At 31.7% G+C, this 17,431-nt stretch overlaps 4 protein-coding genes across 4 annotated transcripts; 1 reads left to right on the top strand and 3 right to left on the bottom strand.

The window, feature by feature from the left end:
• Positions 1-3,090: 3,090 nt before the first annotated feature.
• On the bottom strand, positions 3,091-3,976 carry LOC130678608 (larval cuticle protein A2B-like). The gene is made up of 2 exons (XM_057485937.1): positions 3,829-3,976; positions 3,091-3,700 (listed from the first exon to the last, which is right to left on the bottom strand). The coding sequence occupies exons 1-2, from the start codon at positions 3,838-3,840 to the stop codon at positions 3,119-3,121; spliced, it is 594 nt and encodes a 197-aa protein (XP_057341920.1). The 5' UTR covers positions 3,841-3,976; the 3' UTR covers positions 3,091-3,118.
• A 6,498-nt stretch (positions 3,977-10,474) lies between these two features.
• Positions 10,475-16,166, top strand: LOC130663235 (cuticle protein-like). The gene is made up of 3 exons (XM_057462356.1): positions 10,475-10,566; positions 10,644-11,153; positions 15,562-16,166. Exons 1-3 carry the CDS (start codon positions 10,555-10,557, stop codon positions 16,075-16,077), a joined length of 1,038 nt encoding a protein of 345 aa, XP_057318339.1. The 5' UTR covers positions 10,475-10,554; the 3' UTR covers positions 16,078-16,166.
• Positions 12,077-12,996, bottom strand: LOC130678606 (larval cuticle protein A2B-like). The gene is made up of 2 exons (XM_057485934.1): positions 12,734-12,996; positions 12,077-12,613 (listed from the first exon to the last, which is right to left on the bottom strand). The coding sequence occupies exons 1-2, from the start codon at positions 12,869-12,871 to the stop codon at positions 12,140-12,142; spliced, it is 612 nt and encodes a 203-aa protein (XP_057341917.1). The 5' UTR covers positions 12,872-12,996; the 3' UTR covers positions 12,077-12,139.
• LOC130678607 (larval cuticle protein A2B-like) lies at positions 13,427-14,442 on the bottom strand. Its single transcript, XM_057485936.1, has 2 exons — positions 14,349-14,442; positions 13,427-14,121 (listed from the first exon to the last, which is right to left on the bottom strand). Exons 1-2 carry the CDS (start codon positions 14,358-14,360, stop codon positions 13,528-13,530), a joined length of 606 nt encoding a protein of 201 aa, XP_057341919.1. The 5' UTR covers positions 14,361-14,442; the 3' UTR covers positions 13,427-13,527.
• Positions 16,167-17,431: the final 1,265 nt, after the last annotated feature.

Genomic DNA, 17,431 nt, shown 5'->3' with positions numbered 1-17,431 from the left:
TTAAGTAAATATAATATATTTTGTCAGTTCGATGGCTGTCCAATACGCGACTTGACAACCAAACGTTGCAGATTTTAAACTTGATCCTTTTTCGTCATAAATATTTTTCATCGTAAGTACTGTTTATTCATTTTTTTATGCCATAACTTTTACTTTAATGTCAGTTGACGCGTATTTTTTATTTATTATTGATGACGAGTCGGTCGATTTTTATTTTTGGACGCTCAAAAATATTATTGATAATTGTGATGGATATATATATAAATTTTAACTCATGATAAATGACGTTGCTTGAAAATTTGTACTGATTATCAAACTTTTGAGTTACAAATTAATTTGAAAATGAAAAATTATTTATTTGAGTGAAAATTTTATTGCACATCATGTGAATTGCATGTGGGTTAGGGAATCACTTTCACTGAAATATTCCAGAAAATTCTGTAACTGTTTGACGTAGGTCGGAAGTTTGGAAAGTATCTGAAATATTTTAGATGATACTGGAATTGTAGGGAATATTCGAAAAATTGCTGTAAGTTTTTGAACTGTTTTCAAAATTTAAGGAAAGTTTGAAAAATTTTGAAAAATTTTAGAACTGCTCGAAAAATTTTATAAAATTCAGAAATGATTGGAAATGGTCCGAAATTTTGAAAATTATTTGAATCATTACAGGAAATTTTGAAATTGTATGCAATACTCGAGAAGATTCTGTAAGTGGTTGAAATGTTCCAGAAATTTGAAAAATTTTTGGAATAATTCAGTTCCAAAATCGTTTAAAAAAATTCTTAAAAATTTTGATACCTTCAAAAATATTTTGAAAATTTTTTCTATTACCTGCTACGTCCTAGAAAATATTAAAACCTTTTTCAATTTGAAAAAAAATTGTAAAAAAAAAAATAAGAAATTCCTTACCGTGGGTTAAAAAGCAATTTTTAAAAATTCCAAAAAAAAAAAGGAGTATTAAGAGAATGAAATCGAAAAATTTTTGAATTTAAATAAGAAAAAAAAACAATTGTTGTAATAAATTAATTAGAAGTGTAACCTTCGAACTGTTAATTTTATTATTATATTGTGAATAAAGTTACTCAATCAAACAGAAAATTAGGTAACGCGTAAGAGTAATGGATCCTCGCAACGTCCTCATTGTCACGTATACTGCAGACGTGTAAAGAAAGCATCACATAATCCTAAACTTGTCTCGCACAATTAATTAACTTGTCAGCTATAAACAAACAAAAAAAACCAGATTTAATTTTACTACTCTCACAAATTAGTCATTAAAATAGTGACGTAAAAAAAAAAAAATACTCAGTTCCGCGTTTAAATGAAATAAATTTGCTAGTCGTTAAACTTAATGCCTAATTTTATTTTATCATGAATAAATCATAAGATCGTCTAGACGAAGCATTAGTCTCTTTGATAATCTTGTATCCAGTTTTTTATATTAATCCCCCATAACTAATCGTTTTAATTTCTAATCATGGCATTGGCAAACTTCGTAGACATTCATTTTATTTAAAAATATTTAATGAATACTTATTATTGCATCTTAAAATTAAATAGCAATACTGATAATAATAAATCAGGAGTGAATTCGGAGTGATTACATATTTCTATTTGAATTCACTCGGAGTTTCGGAGTTTTAGAACAAAACCACTCCGTTTACGGAGTAAATAGGGGGTTCATTTTTCCAGAGGAGTGATTTCGGAGTGATCTGGATTTTATTTGTCCGCATTCATTCCGATTCGGAGTTTTAATATTAGAATAAAGTCCCCTTCGGAGTAAATTTCATTTCGAACTAGAGTTTCAATACTAAAATACTCCTCCGGAGAGAATTTTACACCAAGAGGATTAAATAAATACACAGTCATCCGCTCTGCATTTACTCCGGATTTAATCTGCGTTCACTCCACAATTTTTTCACAGTGTAATAATATTAATAATATTACCCTGTAAAAAATTAGCGGATCGAAGGCAGAGTAAATCCGGAGTAAATGCGGAACAGATGATTGCTAATTTAATTAATCTCTCGGAGTAAAATTTACTCCTAAAAGGAGTGAATGCGGATTTAAATAAAATCCACATTACTCCGCTTAAAAACACAAACTCTTTATTTACTCCGTACGCAGAGTGTTTTTTTTTACTCCGGAACTCCGAGTGATGGAGTAAATTCGGAGTTAAACAAAATCCTTAATCACTCCGAGTTCACTCAAAATTTTTTACAGTCTAATAATAGTAATAATTGTTACTATTACCGAAAATAAAAAAGAAAGTTTAAAATTAATTAATTAGACACGGGCAATTCAATGTCAATGGCCTATATATTATTATTTATTCCCTGTATTAAATTCTATACATGACTTAAATCAACCGTTGCTCAAGTTCTTTGTATTTTATTACTTTATTTTATTTTATTTATTTTTTATTGTTGAAAATCACGCGAAAATGCCCGGCACGTTGTGTTAATGTGGTAAGACTTGGCGAATATCCACTTTCGCGTGCCTGCCTTGAAGACTCTCTTACAATTTCAATTAATCTTCATAACAATTTAATTTACTAATAAAAATTCTTTCGTCAACCTTGAAAGTTCTCGCACAAATAACTTTGCTAATTCAAAATCTCTTTGTAAATATTCAATTTCTTTTTTTTTATTCATTCCTACCACCTTTATTATTTTTTTTTTAATTAAAATAAACTAAAATCTGATATGACAAACGTGTAGTGTCTCGTCGCCGCGCATTTCGTGAAGTGTCTGACCTTCATATGTAAAAGTTGTACCTCAAAAATTATTCATAGAGAAAAATGACTAGAGTAATTGAATGTTGAAATTAATAATTTTTTATTATCATTTTTTTTCAACTGCTCAATATTTCTTAAATCTAATTTAATATTTATTATTCACCTTTTTTATTCATTTCTTATAAATATAAATACATATTTATGTTCCCAAGATTAAAATATTAATTTAAAAAAAATTTTTAATTTAAAAAAAGGCGCCAAAAATATTTTATTGTTAATTATTTTATTAATGACAATTTTATTTATTTTTATATATATATTCAATATATATATGTATATACATAAGTGACTAGGTCATAAATGGCTACAAGTTATGATAATTTAAAATCTAAATGGATACACTGGAGCAGGAGCATGAACTGGAGCGGGACCAAAAAATGGCGATCTAGCGTAAGCCGGAAATCCGCCAGATGGAGATGGGAATGGAGCTAGAGATGAAAATGGCGAGTAAGGTGAATAAGATGCTGGAAAAGCATGAGGTGCTGGCAGAGCAGGAGCTACTGGTACTGCAGGAGCAACTGGAACCGGCGCACTTTTGAAAAAAGTTGGCGCTGCTGGAGCAATTGGTGCTGGGGGAGGTACAGGTGCTGGTACAGCATTAACGACAGCTGGTTCTCGATGTACAACGGCGTTGAATCCATTAACTGGATCAGCAGTATACTCAACAACTCGTCTTGTGCCATCAGCTTCAATCAGACTGTAACTTCCGCTTACGACGTCACCGTTTCTGGTCTCATGTTGTGATTTAGAATCTCCAGTTATCGCGTCTTGGACATCATAAGCGTACGAGTACTGAGGATGGGGGTCGTAGTCTGTGACGGCTTTGGCAACTGGCACTGCAACTGGTCCTGATATTACTCCTGCTTGAGCAACTGCTAGGATGGATCCCAGTGTAACCAAAAACTGTCAAGAATAAAAAATTTTTATTAGAAATTGATGTAAAAAAAATCGGTTTTTTTTTTAACACAACATCACTGGTTTTGAATCACTGCTGTTATTATTTTATCCAAGACACTGAGTTTATAGCTCACCTTAGTAGCCATGATGATCGTGATTGATTTTTACTAACCGGAAGTTTGCTAACGAGCACGAAAGCAAGACTGATGTACTAGTTATTCGGAGCAAACGTTTTTATAGTAACACTTGTGCTCTGTATAATATATATAGATATAGGTAAATGTAAATTTATATGTATATGTGTGTATGGTATAGTATACTGGACAATGACAAATTTGCGCGGGGGGTGAGGGCAATATATCGTGCAATACACTTAACTTGCATTGTAAATAGTTCGGCCAGTGTACGTGATTTTGTTTGAGAAAAAAAGTTTCTCGCGCTACAATTTATGGCCGACTCATACTTTCGCTTTTTTTAAATTCTTGCTATCGTGATAATCGTAATTTTTTTTTATTGGTTCATCTGCTTGTGGGGGAAGGGTCCGTCGAAATGAACCTCCGAGAAAAATTTTCGTGTCCCCGGGGTCCATTTTGCCCTTTATACTTTTGGATTATAAAAATTTGAGGAAACTTAGTTTTTCGGACCCGTTTTACCCCACTCTGCCCTGCTGAAAAGTAATTTATTTGGATATATATGGGTCATATATTTAATAAAATGTGTATAGTTGGTTTGCTAAAGACAAATTATTGGCCCCTTTGTTTGAAATTGGATTGATTATTAATTTATTGAACACTTGTACTTTTAATGCTTTCTCCGATTGCATAAATTTATTTTAGTCATCGAAAAATATAAATGTAATACTTCCGTCACGTATTGTAAGTTAGGATGTAAGTAGAATATTTAATTAATTTTACAATTTATTATTTTTTTTTAATGACAATTTCATTTATTTATTAGAATAATTATTTCTAGTAAACTGTGAAAAATTGGGAGTGGACTCGGATTTTATTTAAATTCGAATTCACTCTGTCGCTCGGAGTTTTTACAAAAAATCACTCCGCGTACAGAGTAAATAGGCAGTTTATTCTTTCATCGGAGTGATTTGAATTTTATTTAAATTCGAATTTACTCCATTACGCGGAGTTACAGAGTTTAAAAAAAAATAACTCCGCATACGGGGTAAAGGGGGAGTTTATTTTTTCAGACGAGTGATTTCGGAGTGATCTAAATTTTATTTAAATCAGAATTTACTCCATTACTCGGAGTTCCGAAGTTTGAAAAAAAAAATTACTCTGCACACTGGGTAATTTGTTTTTTTCAGTGGAGTAGATTCGGAGTGATTACTAATTTTATTTAAATCCGAATTTACTTGGTTACGTGAACTTCCGGAGCTTAAATAAATTACTTCGCATACGGGGTAAAAGGGGAGTTTTTTTTTAGATGAGTGATTTCGGAGTGATCTGAGTTTTATTTAAATACGCATTCAATCCGCGTTCACTACCCAAATTTTTTACAGTGTAGTAAATAAAAAAGACCGTAAGAAAATACAAATTTTTTTTTTAATTTCTAAGACCCGCGGGTTAATAGGTGACCTTAAAATTTTGTTAAAAAAATTCAATATCAATAATTCTAAATTTATTTTATAATCATTATCAATTTTTGAGTGACACAAAGTACTTGAGGTACGACGGAACCTTAAAAAAAATTTTATTTAAAATAATGATTAATCATTATTGATTTATTAATATTGAGTAAAATGAAAGTACACTGTAATTAAAACCGGCAAAAAAAAAAATGATAAAACAAAAAATTTTTCGGCATCCCGTCGTGTTCTGAAGGAAAAATTTCCTTTATTAAATTTATTATAAAATAATGACAGATTTTTTTTTAAATTAATAAAAGTGAATTATGTTCGGTACTCAAAAGTCGGGAGAATTAATTGCTTGTCGTCGTGTTTCGGTCTCCACTATTTAATTAAAAACTGTAAATTCATCTAAATATTCATAAAAATTAATATTTTTATAATGACTTGCATTTAAATACTGTAAGTAATGTTTAAATTATTACAATGACACGAATGAGCGTATCTACATTATTTATATTCAACGCACTGATATACTTTCACATCCTGGTTGACTAATTTTTGACAAGTGTCAATACTGTATGACTTATAAATTAATGCGCATTTATTTATTTCATAATTTTCATACTGAATAAAATAAAAAAAAGTTACAAATTTCCATTGATAAATAAAATTTTTAAATAATTTATGTAAAGTTATTAAGTGACGAGATGATGGAGAATCGTATGTAATAAAAATAAATAAAACGAGAGTTAATTATGTTGTTGGTAATAATTTATGTGATTCACCCACGAGTGCTTGGTAACGTAATAAGGAAAGAAGATGAGTTGTAACCTTGGCAATGAGACGCTTGAGAAGTGGGTCATCGCGCCCGGAGCGAGATATAACACACGTCTGCATCTCGATCCACGATCTAAAGAGCAAACGACTTACTGACTTACATAATAACACTCGGGAGTTTCCGAGGTCAGCGACTCATCATTGACTCGTTTATTCTTCCTTATATCTTACGGTACGTCTTCATTTATATTTTATTCGACATTAATCTGCTCATTTATATTTTTATTAATTGACTTTTTTTTTTTTAGTTTATTACAGTCCAAGTTCGCTATAAGCAACTTCCCGGTCGCGCTTATCGTTGCGATTTTGAAACTTCCCCACTTTCGATCGCTCGAATTTTGTCTTGACGCTCGTTATAAGATCACTGATACAGTCGAATCGCGTTATAAGTCTGCTTATAGGGGTGTAGGGGAATAGAATTCTAAAAATTCCTTTACCCCCACTTCTGCTCAGCAGTTGAACGCCTTAGCTCACACTTCCCCTACTTTGTAAGCGTGTGAGTGTGTACATGATTATTTTCGTAGTCATAGAGGGGGAATGTCTTCCAAGAAATATAAGTCGGCGGACTTATAACGCGACTGGACTGTATTTTGTTTAAAAAAAAATTTTTAAATAAAAAATTTCTGCAATTACAAAGTATTTCAATCAAGTAGGATTCGTATGTCATTAGCTTTGATTTGTATGGAATTTATCACTGATTATGTGAATTTTTAAGATTATTTCAGTCGTTGCTTATAACGAGCGACTTGCAACGATTCACATACGTAACGCACACATGTAGAATACGCGCCAAAAATTAAAATGGAGGGAGAGCCTAATTTTGGATTTTTTTAATAACTTTTTCCTTCTGACCCCTGGCGATTGCTTATAACGAGCTTGGGCTCTATTAATTATTTAAAATATGAAACGAAGGGTAAGAGAGGTCCTTACTTTGCAAATATTTACACTGTGAAAAATGGGGAGTGAATTCGGAGTGATGAAGAATTTTATTTCAACCTGAATTCACTCCGTCACTCGGAGTTCCGGAGTAAAAAAAAATCATACGGAGTAAAAAAATCCGCATACGGAGTAAATAGAGAGTTTTTTTCTGAGCGAAGTGATTTTGAAGTGACGCAGATTTTATTTCAAACCGCATTCACTCTGCTTCAGAGTAAATTTCACTCCTAGGGGAATAAATAAATAAAGTCATCCGGTCCGCATTCACTCCAAATTTACTTCGGATGTATTCTGCGTACACTCGGCAATTTTTTTTACAGGGTAAACTTGATATATTTTTATTATTTAAAAAGTAAAAAGAGTTTCGGAATAAAATGGACTGGGTATAAAATTTAAAAAACAATATTTTGAGTTGAATAAAATAATTTTTTTTCTAAAAAACTAAAAGTATTAACGATAATTTTTTAGAATTTTATTTCTGCACGCAATAGATTTCTACTAAAAGTAAATTTCCAAATTCCAGTTAAAATAAAGGATATTTGAAGATTACAATGCACATATATAATAATGTCGTTAGTCCTGGTTTCGTAATAAAACTTGGCGAATCCTATAATCTGCGCAACCGGAATCACTTAACGTAGAATGTGACGTGATCATGTGGGCAAGATTTGGCCGAGATCCAGTTGCCGTAGAAGTTAACAAACAAAAAATAATATTTTTTTATTCTTTCAATTTAATTAAAACATAAAAAAAATTTTTTTTATGTTTATCATAGGACTGATTATCAATAAATATCGACTAGTCCATAATGACATACTGCAGTATGTATTAATATTAATATTTATTTAAAACCTGTCGTTTGGATCGTTTTGAGCAATCGTGGTCCCTTTTATTTTTCTTCCCATTCCAAGCGAAAGTAAAAATAAAAGTAAATTATTTTTTGGTGATCTAGTTCTTCGAATGTCTGCCCACTTTTATTTATTTCATTTTTTGTCCACTTCTTTACGTAACTCAAATGTCGAAGTAAATGTTACAGTTTATCAAAATGTAAGACAAGATAAGAAGATAGTCGATAGCTCTCTTCCTACGTAAATAATTTAATTATATATATATATACATATACATATAAATTATTATTTAATATTTTAATATTATTATAGATTTAATCTTATTTATATTTTTTTGCACACTACAATGTTAAATACTTTCACTGAATATAATTCAAGATCTTAAAAATAAGATTGTGGTAATTTTGTACACAGAATGTCGTTCATATATTTCGTAATAATTAGTTACACATTTTATTGTAATGTAATATATGGAATTATATTTCATGAATAAATTACAGTTCATTAGTGGATAAATGTTCTTTTTATTTTTAATTTTTTTCAACCTGCATTTAATGTCATTTTATTTTATATATAAATATATATATAGACCGGGTTACGACGGCCCACTGAAGCCGCTAATTATTTTTTGTGGCTTCTGAGCACCGGGTACAAATTGTTTTGATCTATTCCGTACAAATTGTCATAACATTCCCATAATTTAAAAAAAAAAAATCATTTTTCTGGGACACGGCGGATCACTTTCGAAAAACGGTACACGCAGAGAATTTTACGGTATTTTTTGCATAAAAAATGTATAGAAAAATTACTAGTCATAGTAACATGAGGACAGTATGGAATTATTGTACAAATTACCGATACTGTAGAAATTTTAAAAATACATCGAGCAGAATTTACAAGGTGCATTGTAATTTTTACAAAGCAACAGATTAAATTTATACCAACTGCATAGTAAAATTTATTAGGTTAAATCAGAATATATATTTACTATGCAGTTGGTATAAATTTTATCTGTTGCTTTGTCAAAATTACAATACACCTTGTAAATTCTGCTCGATGTATTTTTAAAATTTCTACAGTATCGGTAATTTGTACAATAATTCCATACTCTCCTCATGTTACTATGACTAGTCATTTTTCTATAAATTTTTGATGCAAAAAATACCGTAAAATTCTCTGCGTGATAAAAAAAAATTTGGAAAATTTTATTTTTTTAAATAACTGTGAGGTAAAAGACCTAGTACCTGATCAGGGAACTGGTACTCGATCACTCCGTCTATTTTTATTTCTATATTTAGTAAAATTTCTCTTATCCTTTAATTTCGTCTTATTGAATTTATCATTGATAATTTATGTACGTGTATGACAAAAAAAAATTCATATTTTTAAGAAAATGGCCTTTTTCTAAAATATAATTTTTTTTAATTTTTGAAATGGTCCATATATATATATATATATATATATATATATATATATATATATATATATATATATATATATATATATATATATATATATATATATATATATATATATATATATATATATATATATATATATATTGTTTTAATTTCGAAGTTCAAGAGCGCAATTAAGTTAATTACAAGTGTATAATTTCTTCGTCGCTCAAGACACGCACTGTATACTTTCGATTTCTTAATTGTCTATATATATATTGTCAGACAGACCACCAGACACAAGAATGCTTTTTTATGAGGTTTCAAAGCTTAAAGTGGGTCAAAACAAGGATTAAATTCTGTCGAGTTAAATTGTATGTTATTTTAATTATTTATCCTTTAATTGGTTGTAAGTGCTTACTCATTAACATTTTTTAAAGACAATATGATTGAAATATATCAAAAGTTATAACAGAAAATCATATGTATGTGGTTATTAATATTATTAATTCATGGAGATCCGCGCACTTGAGCGCCTGAAAATAAGTACAACCTGAGAATTATTTTTATTTTAAAAATGACAGTTCGAAAACACCTACTGTCCATCATTTGCGAAAACTTCATGGGCAGAAGTTATTATATGAATTATTATTTATTAAGATTTAAATGAGATATTCTGACATCTTCATGTTTAAAAAATTGCGGAACTTTTATGAGTGTCGGTGTAATTTTTTTTAAATTAAAGAATATATAATTACATTGGGCGTGATATCGCTATGGGTTATAATTTTTGAGATGAGTTTGGAATAAAAGAGAGTAAAATTTTTCTTCAGTAAAAATCACCTGCGGAAGGTTCTCGAGTTTTATGAAAAGGATCATGTGAAATAATTTATTTTCTATAATATCCAAATATGTTCAGTTTAGCCAGAGGAGTAGCGTAGGCGATTGGTGTAAGGGCTGCGTGTACCAAAAGTCCGGCATAAACAGTTTTGACAGCAACTTAAAGTAACTCATGAGATCTTACGTCACATTCACCCAAATTACCTAAAGGCCATTTGCCTTTCCAACTAAATAATGTTTCTATTGAGAGACGTTGATAAAATCTATTAGACAATCTATCGTCTATCACTATTGACATTTTCGTTGGTAGGGATTTTTTCCCACTCAAGGTTTATTTTTTAGAAATTTTCGAGGTATAAAAGCTGAGAAAAATTTAGTCTAACCATCATTCAACCGTCTTAGGTAGAAATAACTACAATGGCATTCAAAGTAATTTAATAATTTATTTTTTTTGTTAAATTTTATTACAATTTTATATTTTAATATTAATAATATTTATTTTTCAGTTCGTAACTTTCGCTGCACTTTTGGCTATTGCCAATGCTGGAGTACTTCCAGTTCAATATGGATACGCACCAACTCAATACGTCCATCAATCGGCCCCATTGTTGTACACCGCTCCAGTAACCAAGCCCCTGGTGGAGTACGTGGACAATGAATTCGACCATCATCCTCAATACAGCTTCAACTACGGAGTCCAAGATCCCCTAACTGGTGACTCTAAATCTCAACATGAAGTGAGAAACGGAGATGCTGTTAAAGGAAGCTACAGTCTCGTTGAAGCTGACGGAACTCGTCGTGTTGTTCATTACACCGCTGACGATGTCAATGGATTCAACGCCGTTGTTGAGAAGGAACCCGCACATTACGCAGTTAAAACCGTCGCTCCAGTAGTCCACGCTCCAGTAGTACACACACCAGTCGTACACGCTGCACCAGTTTACGCTGCAGCTCCAGTTGCATACAAACAACACGTCGCTTACTCCAACGGTTACGATCACTCTGCATACAACCATTACTAATTGTAAAATTGTATATTGCACATTTTGATAATGTCTTTTTTACAACCGAAAATTATGTACATGTGGAATAAATATAATTCATAATTAAACTTGTGGTTTACTGTAATTTTATTCATGCAAATATTAATTTTTAAGAAATACAATAATACACGCTGAAAATAAAATGCTAACTATCACCATCTTGTAATAGGGAATGATTACCACCTGTATGTGATAATCATTATCATGTTTTTATGTTAGCTATTTGTCTCTCATATAGTAATAATTACTATTGCCGATAGTAATAGTTACCATCTAGATAGTAATATTTCTTATGTCTGAAAAATTTTTTAATTTTTCCTTCTAAGATAGCAATGATTATCATCACGGATAAGAATGGTTACCATCTCCGATAGTAATAGTTAACATAAAAGCATAATAATGATTATCACATACAGATGATAATTATTCCCTATTTCAAGATGGTGATAGTTAGCATATTTTTTTCAGCGTGTAAGGACTACACGGAGTGAATTTTTTGGCAAGTGCTATCATCCAAGTATTGCAAAAAGGATTGACATATTTCAATGGTAGCAAATACTATTTTTTATTATTATGAATACCACGGTATGAATAATTTACCACCTGATGTATATTGATTTCTACTATCTGTTATGTTGCCATACGGTTGTAACCTTAACTATCAGCTATTATAAAATTAAATATCTGAATACACTGTAAAAGTCAAGATGATAAATTCTAAAATCGAACGATCTTACGATTTACAATGTAGATGGTTACATTTACCATCAAAAGTAGTTGCCAATCTAGTGATAAAAACTACACAGTAATGACAAACACTAAATTATTTAATAATAATAATAATAATATTTTTTAAGATATAGTTTATTCTCTATAATATACAAATATGTTCAGTCATCAAAAAAATTAAAAAAACTAACAATCAGTTTTTACAGTATTCATTTTTCTAGTCTTAATGTTTAGTGGTAAAGTTTGGCCACAGGAGCAGCATAGGCGATTGGTGCAGGGGCTGCGTGTACCAAAGGTGCAGCATGAACAACTGGAGCAGCATGAACAGCTTTGACAGCAACTTGAGCGGGTTCTTTACGGACAACGGCATTGAATCCATTGATCGCATCAGCAGTGTAGTCAACAATACGACGAGAGCCATCGGCTTCAAGAAGTGAGTAGCTGCCTTGGACAGAGTCGCCATTGCGGGATTCGTACTGTTGTTTGTTGTCCCCAGTTATGGAATCTTGGACATCGTACGAGTAGCTGTACTGTGGATGAGGATCGTAATTATCTTCAATAGTTTTGGCCAATACTGGTGTCGCAACTTTAGCTACTGCTGGGACTGCGTACGCCGCAGGTGCTGCGTAAGCCAATGGCGCATGATAACCAGCTGGTGCAAAACCAGCGTTAGCTGCAGCTACTAGAGCCAATAGACTGATGAACTAAAAAAAATTACAGTGATAAGTAAATTGTTTATGAAGCCTCTGAATAGAGGAAACTGTTTTTCAATAGATAATTTTATTTATTTTTGTAATTTAGTTATTTAGATTTTTGAATGTTACCTTAAAAGCCATTTTTTCGATTGTGGGGTTATATGTAATAATACTTTTGAAACAGAGTTTGAAACTGAATGCAATTTCTTGTCTCCGGCGAAATATATACACCCTGACCACACCCCTCCAGTTTGCACTCCGGTGCATCCAGTTAACGAAGGCCCCAATTCGGCAAAGTGTCTTGTGGGTAAGTGCTGAGTTACGCAAACCCAAACTCAATCTCTCGGTTATACAGCCAATTTTATCCTTATTACGCTTACAATGAGCTGATGTAATTTCATATATATATAAATATATCTATATACAATTTCGATAAAAAAATTTTAAATGTAACTTTAATGCTAAAAAATAAATTTATATCAAAAATTAAAAAATTTCCGTGACTTAGACTCTGATTTTAAAAAAAATGTATTCAGAAAAAAAGAGTTTCTTGGCGCCAAAAATATTTTGCATTATGAACTGAAAACAAAAAATTTCTTGCGCTAAAAAATTTTGTCACGTAGCAAAAAATTTTTTTTTTGCACTTAAAAAATTTTTTTTTTCAATTCATATTACAAAAAATTTCTTGTAAGAAGTAAAAATTTTTTGCGCAAAAAAATTCATTTTTCTGTGTAGTAAATTTTTAATTATTTCTGTGTAAAATTTAAATCAAATAATATATAAAATTGTATCATATAAAAAATGAAATTCTTTATTATGCACAAGCTCTTATTTACAGCAGTAAAAAACCATAATAATTTTATAATTATAACCCGTAATTATTTATTTCTCATACAAAAATACGTTCAGCAAGACTTTAAAATTTAGTGATGGTACAAAGCTTCAGTGTACTGATGGGCAACAGGTGCAGCGTAAGATGTGGCGTAGACTGGAGCAGCTTTGTATGCTACAGGGGCAGAATGGTAAACTGGAGCAGCTTTGTATGCTACAGGGGCAGCATGGTAAACTGGAGCAGTTTTGTATGCATAAGCTGGGGCGTGAACTACTGGAGCAACAGTTTTTACAGCAACAGTAGCCGGTTGTTTTTCCACAACGGCGTTGAATCCGTTGACATCATCAGCAGTGTAGTGAACAACGCGACGGGTTCCGTCGGCTTCAACGAGGCTGTAGCTGCCTTCAACAACATCACCATGGCGGGTTTCCTGTTGGGTCTTGGCATCGCCAGTCAGACTGTCGTGGACATTGTAAGAGAAATTGTATTCTGGATGGGGGTCGTATTCCGTGTCTACGGTTTTGGTGACGACCGTCTTAGCTACGGGCGCTGCGTAGGCAAGGGGTGTTCCATGTGCGTAGTGTCCATCGTAGTGACCGTAGGTCAAGTGAGCTGGTGCTGCTTGGTAGCCGTACGGCACCAGTCCGGCGTTTGCGACCGCCAAGAGGGTGGCAAGAGCTACAAACTGCAATCAAAAATTATATAATTAATTAATTAATTAATTTGTAAATTGATTGTAATTAAAACTAATTGTACATTAGTCAATAGCAACATGTCCACAGTTATTAATTATTAAACACACACTAAATGCACTAATTTCGAGTGTAAATTAATTAATAAAGTAACGAATTAATGCACAATTTAAGTGGTAATAGAACACTGGTATTCAATTAACAAATTACTAAATTTTACCTTGAATGCCATTATTATTTACTTAAGTGATTCTTAGATCGTAGTGGATCGAGAACTGATGTCTAAATTATAATTTCGTGAACTTATATATGTTTGCTAGAGCCACTAGTCTGTAAAAATAACCGGAGCCTCTCACTCAAAACGTTAAATGTTTTTAGCCTTGGGCGATTAGATAGGTGATACAATATAATGTGTGTTATGTGTAGTTTTATTTGATATGTTGCCTAAATGATCAGATATACATCTGTAATTTTAAATATTTGATCTATCACTGCGCTGACAGGGCATTTATTTTCTCATGTAATTTATTAAGTTAATGTATTTAATAATAAAACATTTTTTTTAAATACTTTGATCAATTTTTTTTATTTTGGTTTCAGTAATTTTTTTTCTAGGGGAATTCATACGTTGAGGTCAATGCGGTAATTTTGTCTTTCATCTTATATATATATATGATATTTATTTTTAATATTTCTCAATCCACAAAACAAATTGACTGCATTGCGTTCATTTTGTGAGCGACAAAATAAAAAAAGAAGTGGATTATTATGTTACTTTGTTTGCAGTAATGCGAAGTATATAAATATAGATAGGTGGATATATAACATATATATAATAATTATTACATACGAAAAAGATGAAGAGTACGAGGAAATTATTTAGTGGGAAAGGCAAATGGCCTTTAGGTCATTTGGGTGAAAGTGACGTAAGATCATGAGTTACCTCGAGTTAATGTATGTTACGTCGTTTGTGCCGTAAAATAAAAGTGGATCAGGTGTCCGATCCGAAAGGTAAAGTAACAAGTAGAGCCGAGCCGCCGAAAATCTAGGGCGTGGTGCGTTCGCTGTCCAGAACAAGGTGGGACCCACCCGTTGCAACACACGTCCACGTCAGGCCCTAAAATATAATTTATGTAAATGCTTGATATAATAAAAAGTTACATGCAATCATTGACGGACGTTGATAAAATCTATTAGACAATCTATCGTTTATCGCTATTGACATTTTCATTGCTAGGGATTTTCTCCCACTCGAGGTTTATTTTTTAGAAATTTTTGAGGTATAAAAGCTGAGAAAAATTTAGTCTAACCATCATTCAACCGTCTTAGGTAGAAATAACTACAATGGCATTCAAAGTAATTTAATAATTTATTTTTTTTGTTAAATTTTATTACAATTTTATATTTTAATATTAATAATATTTATTTTCCAGTTCGTAACTTTCGCTGCACTTTTGGCTATTGCCAATGCTGGAGTACTTCCAGTTCAATATGGATACGCACCAACTCAATACGTCCATCAATCAGCCCCATTGTTGTACACCGCTCCAGTAACCAAGACCCTGGTGCAGCACGTGGACACTGAATTCGACCATCATCCTCAATACAGCTTCAACTACGGAGTCCAAGATCCCCTAACTGGTGACTCTAAATCTCAACATGAAGTGAGAAACGGAGATGCTGTTAAAGGAAGCTACAGTCTCGTTGAAGCTGACGGAACTCGTCGTGTTGTTCATTACACCGCTGACGATGTCAATGGATTCAATGCCGTTGTTGAGAAGGAACCCGCTCATTACGCAGTTAAAACCGTCGCTCCAGTAGTCCACGCTCCAGTAGTACACACACCAGTCGTACACGCTGCACCAGTTTACGCTGCAGCTCCAGTTGCATACAAACAACACGTCGCTTACTCCAACGGTTACGATCACTCTGCATACAACCATTACTAATTGTAAAATTGTATATTACACATTTTGATAATGTCTTTTTTACAACCGAAAATTATGTACATGTAGAATAAATATAATTCATAATTAAAGTTGTGGTTTACCGTAATTTTATTCGTGCAAATATTAATTTTTAAGAAGTAAAATAATGAGCACCAGGATTCAGGGTCTGAAGGTCCTGAAGTACTTGAAGTGCACAGAAAAAGGATTTATCAGTGCAGAAAACTTTTACTTGGGCCAAAAAATCCTCTTTTCTGTGTGGTTGGGAGATAGGAAATAAAAAAAGTAAAAGAAAAGTATCATCTTTAGTTACATTGGTATAGAATCGGTGGATTATATCGCCAATGAACTGCCTCGGCCCACTTTCCAGACAGTTATTCATGAGAAGAGCCGGTGGGCAGGGCTGGGCTGAATTGGGACTGCGAATGGTTCATTGTCTGTGCAACCATCAAACTGACCAGTTGGCCTTGGTGCATAATAACAAGACCCTGTAATAATGATTATCGTCAATTCAAATTATCTCTTAAAAAATATATTTACATTACACTATACTACACACAGCTATCGCAGAATATAATTATTTTTCAATCATTTATTATTTTATTTTATTATCCATCGATTTTTTGCTTGTTAAAAAATCCTAATGCATGGCCATCAATTTTGGTAATTGAGATAATAAAAATGTATATACGTGTATATTTATTTTTAAAATTTAATTTGTCTTATTTGTTGTTATGTTGGCATGTAAATGGTGTAGATTTTTTTTTTTTCGATGTATATTTGAGTTTGTTTTTTATTTGATGTGTAGGTTTTAAATCTGTACAATTAACAAATGTCGAATTTGTATATGCGAATCATTGAATTATTGGTTTATGGTTTTTTTGAGATTGCCAATAATGATAATCCATACAATCGTTTATATCCACGCCCCAAGCGATATTATTATTAATTGCCTTCGCTTGCGTAATTACGTTGATGAAATAAATTATTTAAAAATCTAAATATATATATACATATATGTAAGGAGGAGGAATGAAAGTAATATTAAATTCCGTAGTTAAATTATTAAAATTATATCATTTTTATTTACGCACATCATGTTCATGGTCAGTAAAAAAATAATGATTATTGTTATTTATTTTTTTAAGTATTTCAGTTAATTATTTTATTTTTAATGTTAGTTTTTATTTTAACGATATTTTTAAGTGGACATATAAGTCCAGAGAAAGTGTCCGGAGCACTTGCTCAAGTGCACGCAATCTCGGCTGTCAAAATATGAGTCTATTTAAAAAATATATAACATAAGTGTGTTGAAAAAAAGCGTGTGTAAATAAAAATTGATTTTTAGAGCATGGAA

The sequence above is a fragment of the Microplitis mediator genome, chromosome 2 (genome assembly GCF_029852145.1).
Source record: "Microplitis mediator isolate UGA2020A chromosome 2, iyMicMedi2.1, whole genome shotgun sequence".
NCBI lineage: Eukaryota > Metazoa > Arthropoda > Insecta > Hymenoptera > Braconidae > Microplitis > Microplitis mediator.
This window is presented reverse-complemented; position numbering and strand designations above follow the sequence as displayed.

What these genes read in the sequence shown, in the direction of transcription:
- LOC130663235 (XM_057462356.1), top strand. An exon ending in ATCACTCTGCATACAACCAT is followed by an intron (nt 11,154 to 15,561) that starts TACTAATTGTAA and finishes TTTATTTTCCAG; the next exon opens with TTCGTAACTTTCGCTGCACT.
- LOC130678606 (XM_057485934.1), bottom strand. Translation starts at nt 12,871, where the DNA reads ATGCACCGGAGTGCAAACTGGAGGGGTGTGGTCAGGGTGTATATATTT. An exon ending in TCGAAAAAATGGCTTTTAAG is followed by an intron (nt 12,614 to 12,733) that starts GTAACATTCAAA and finishes AATTTTTTTTAG; the next exon opens with TTCATCAGTCTATTGGCTCT.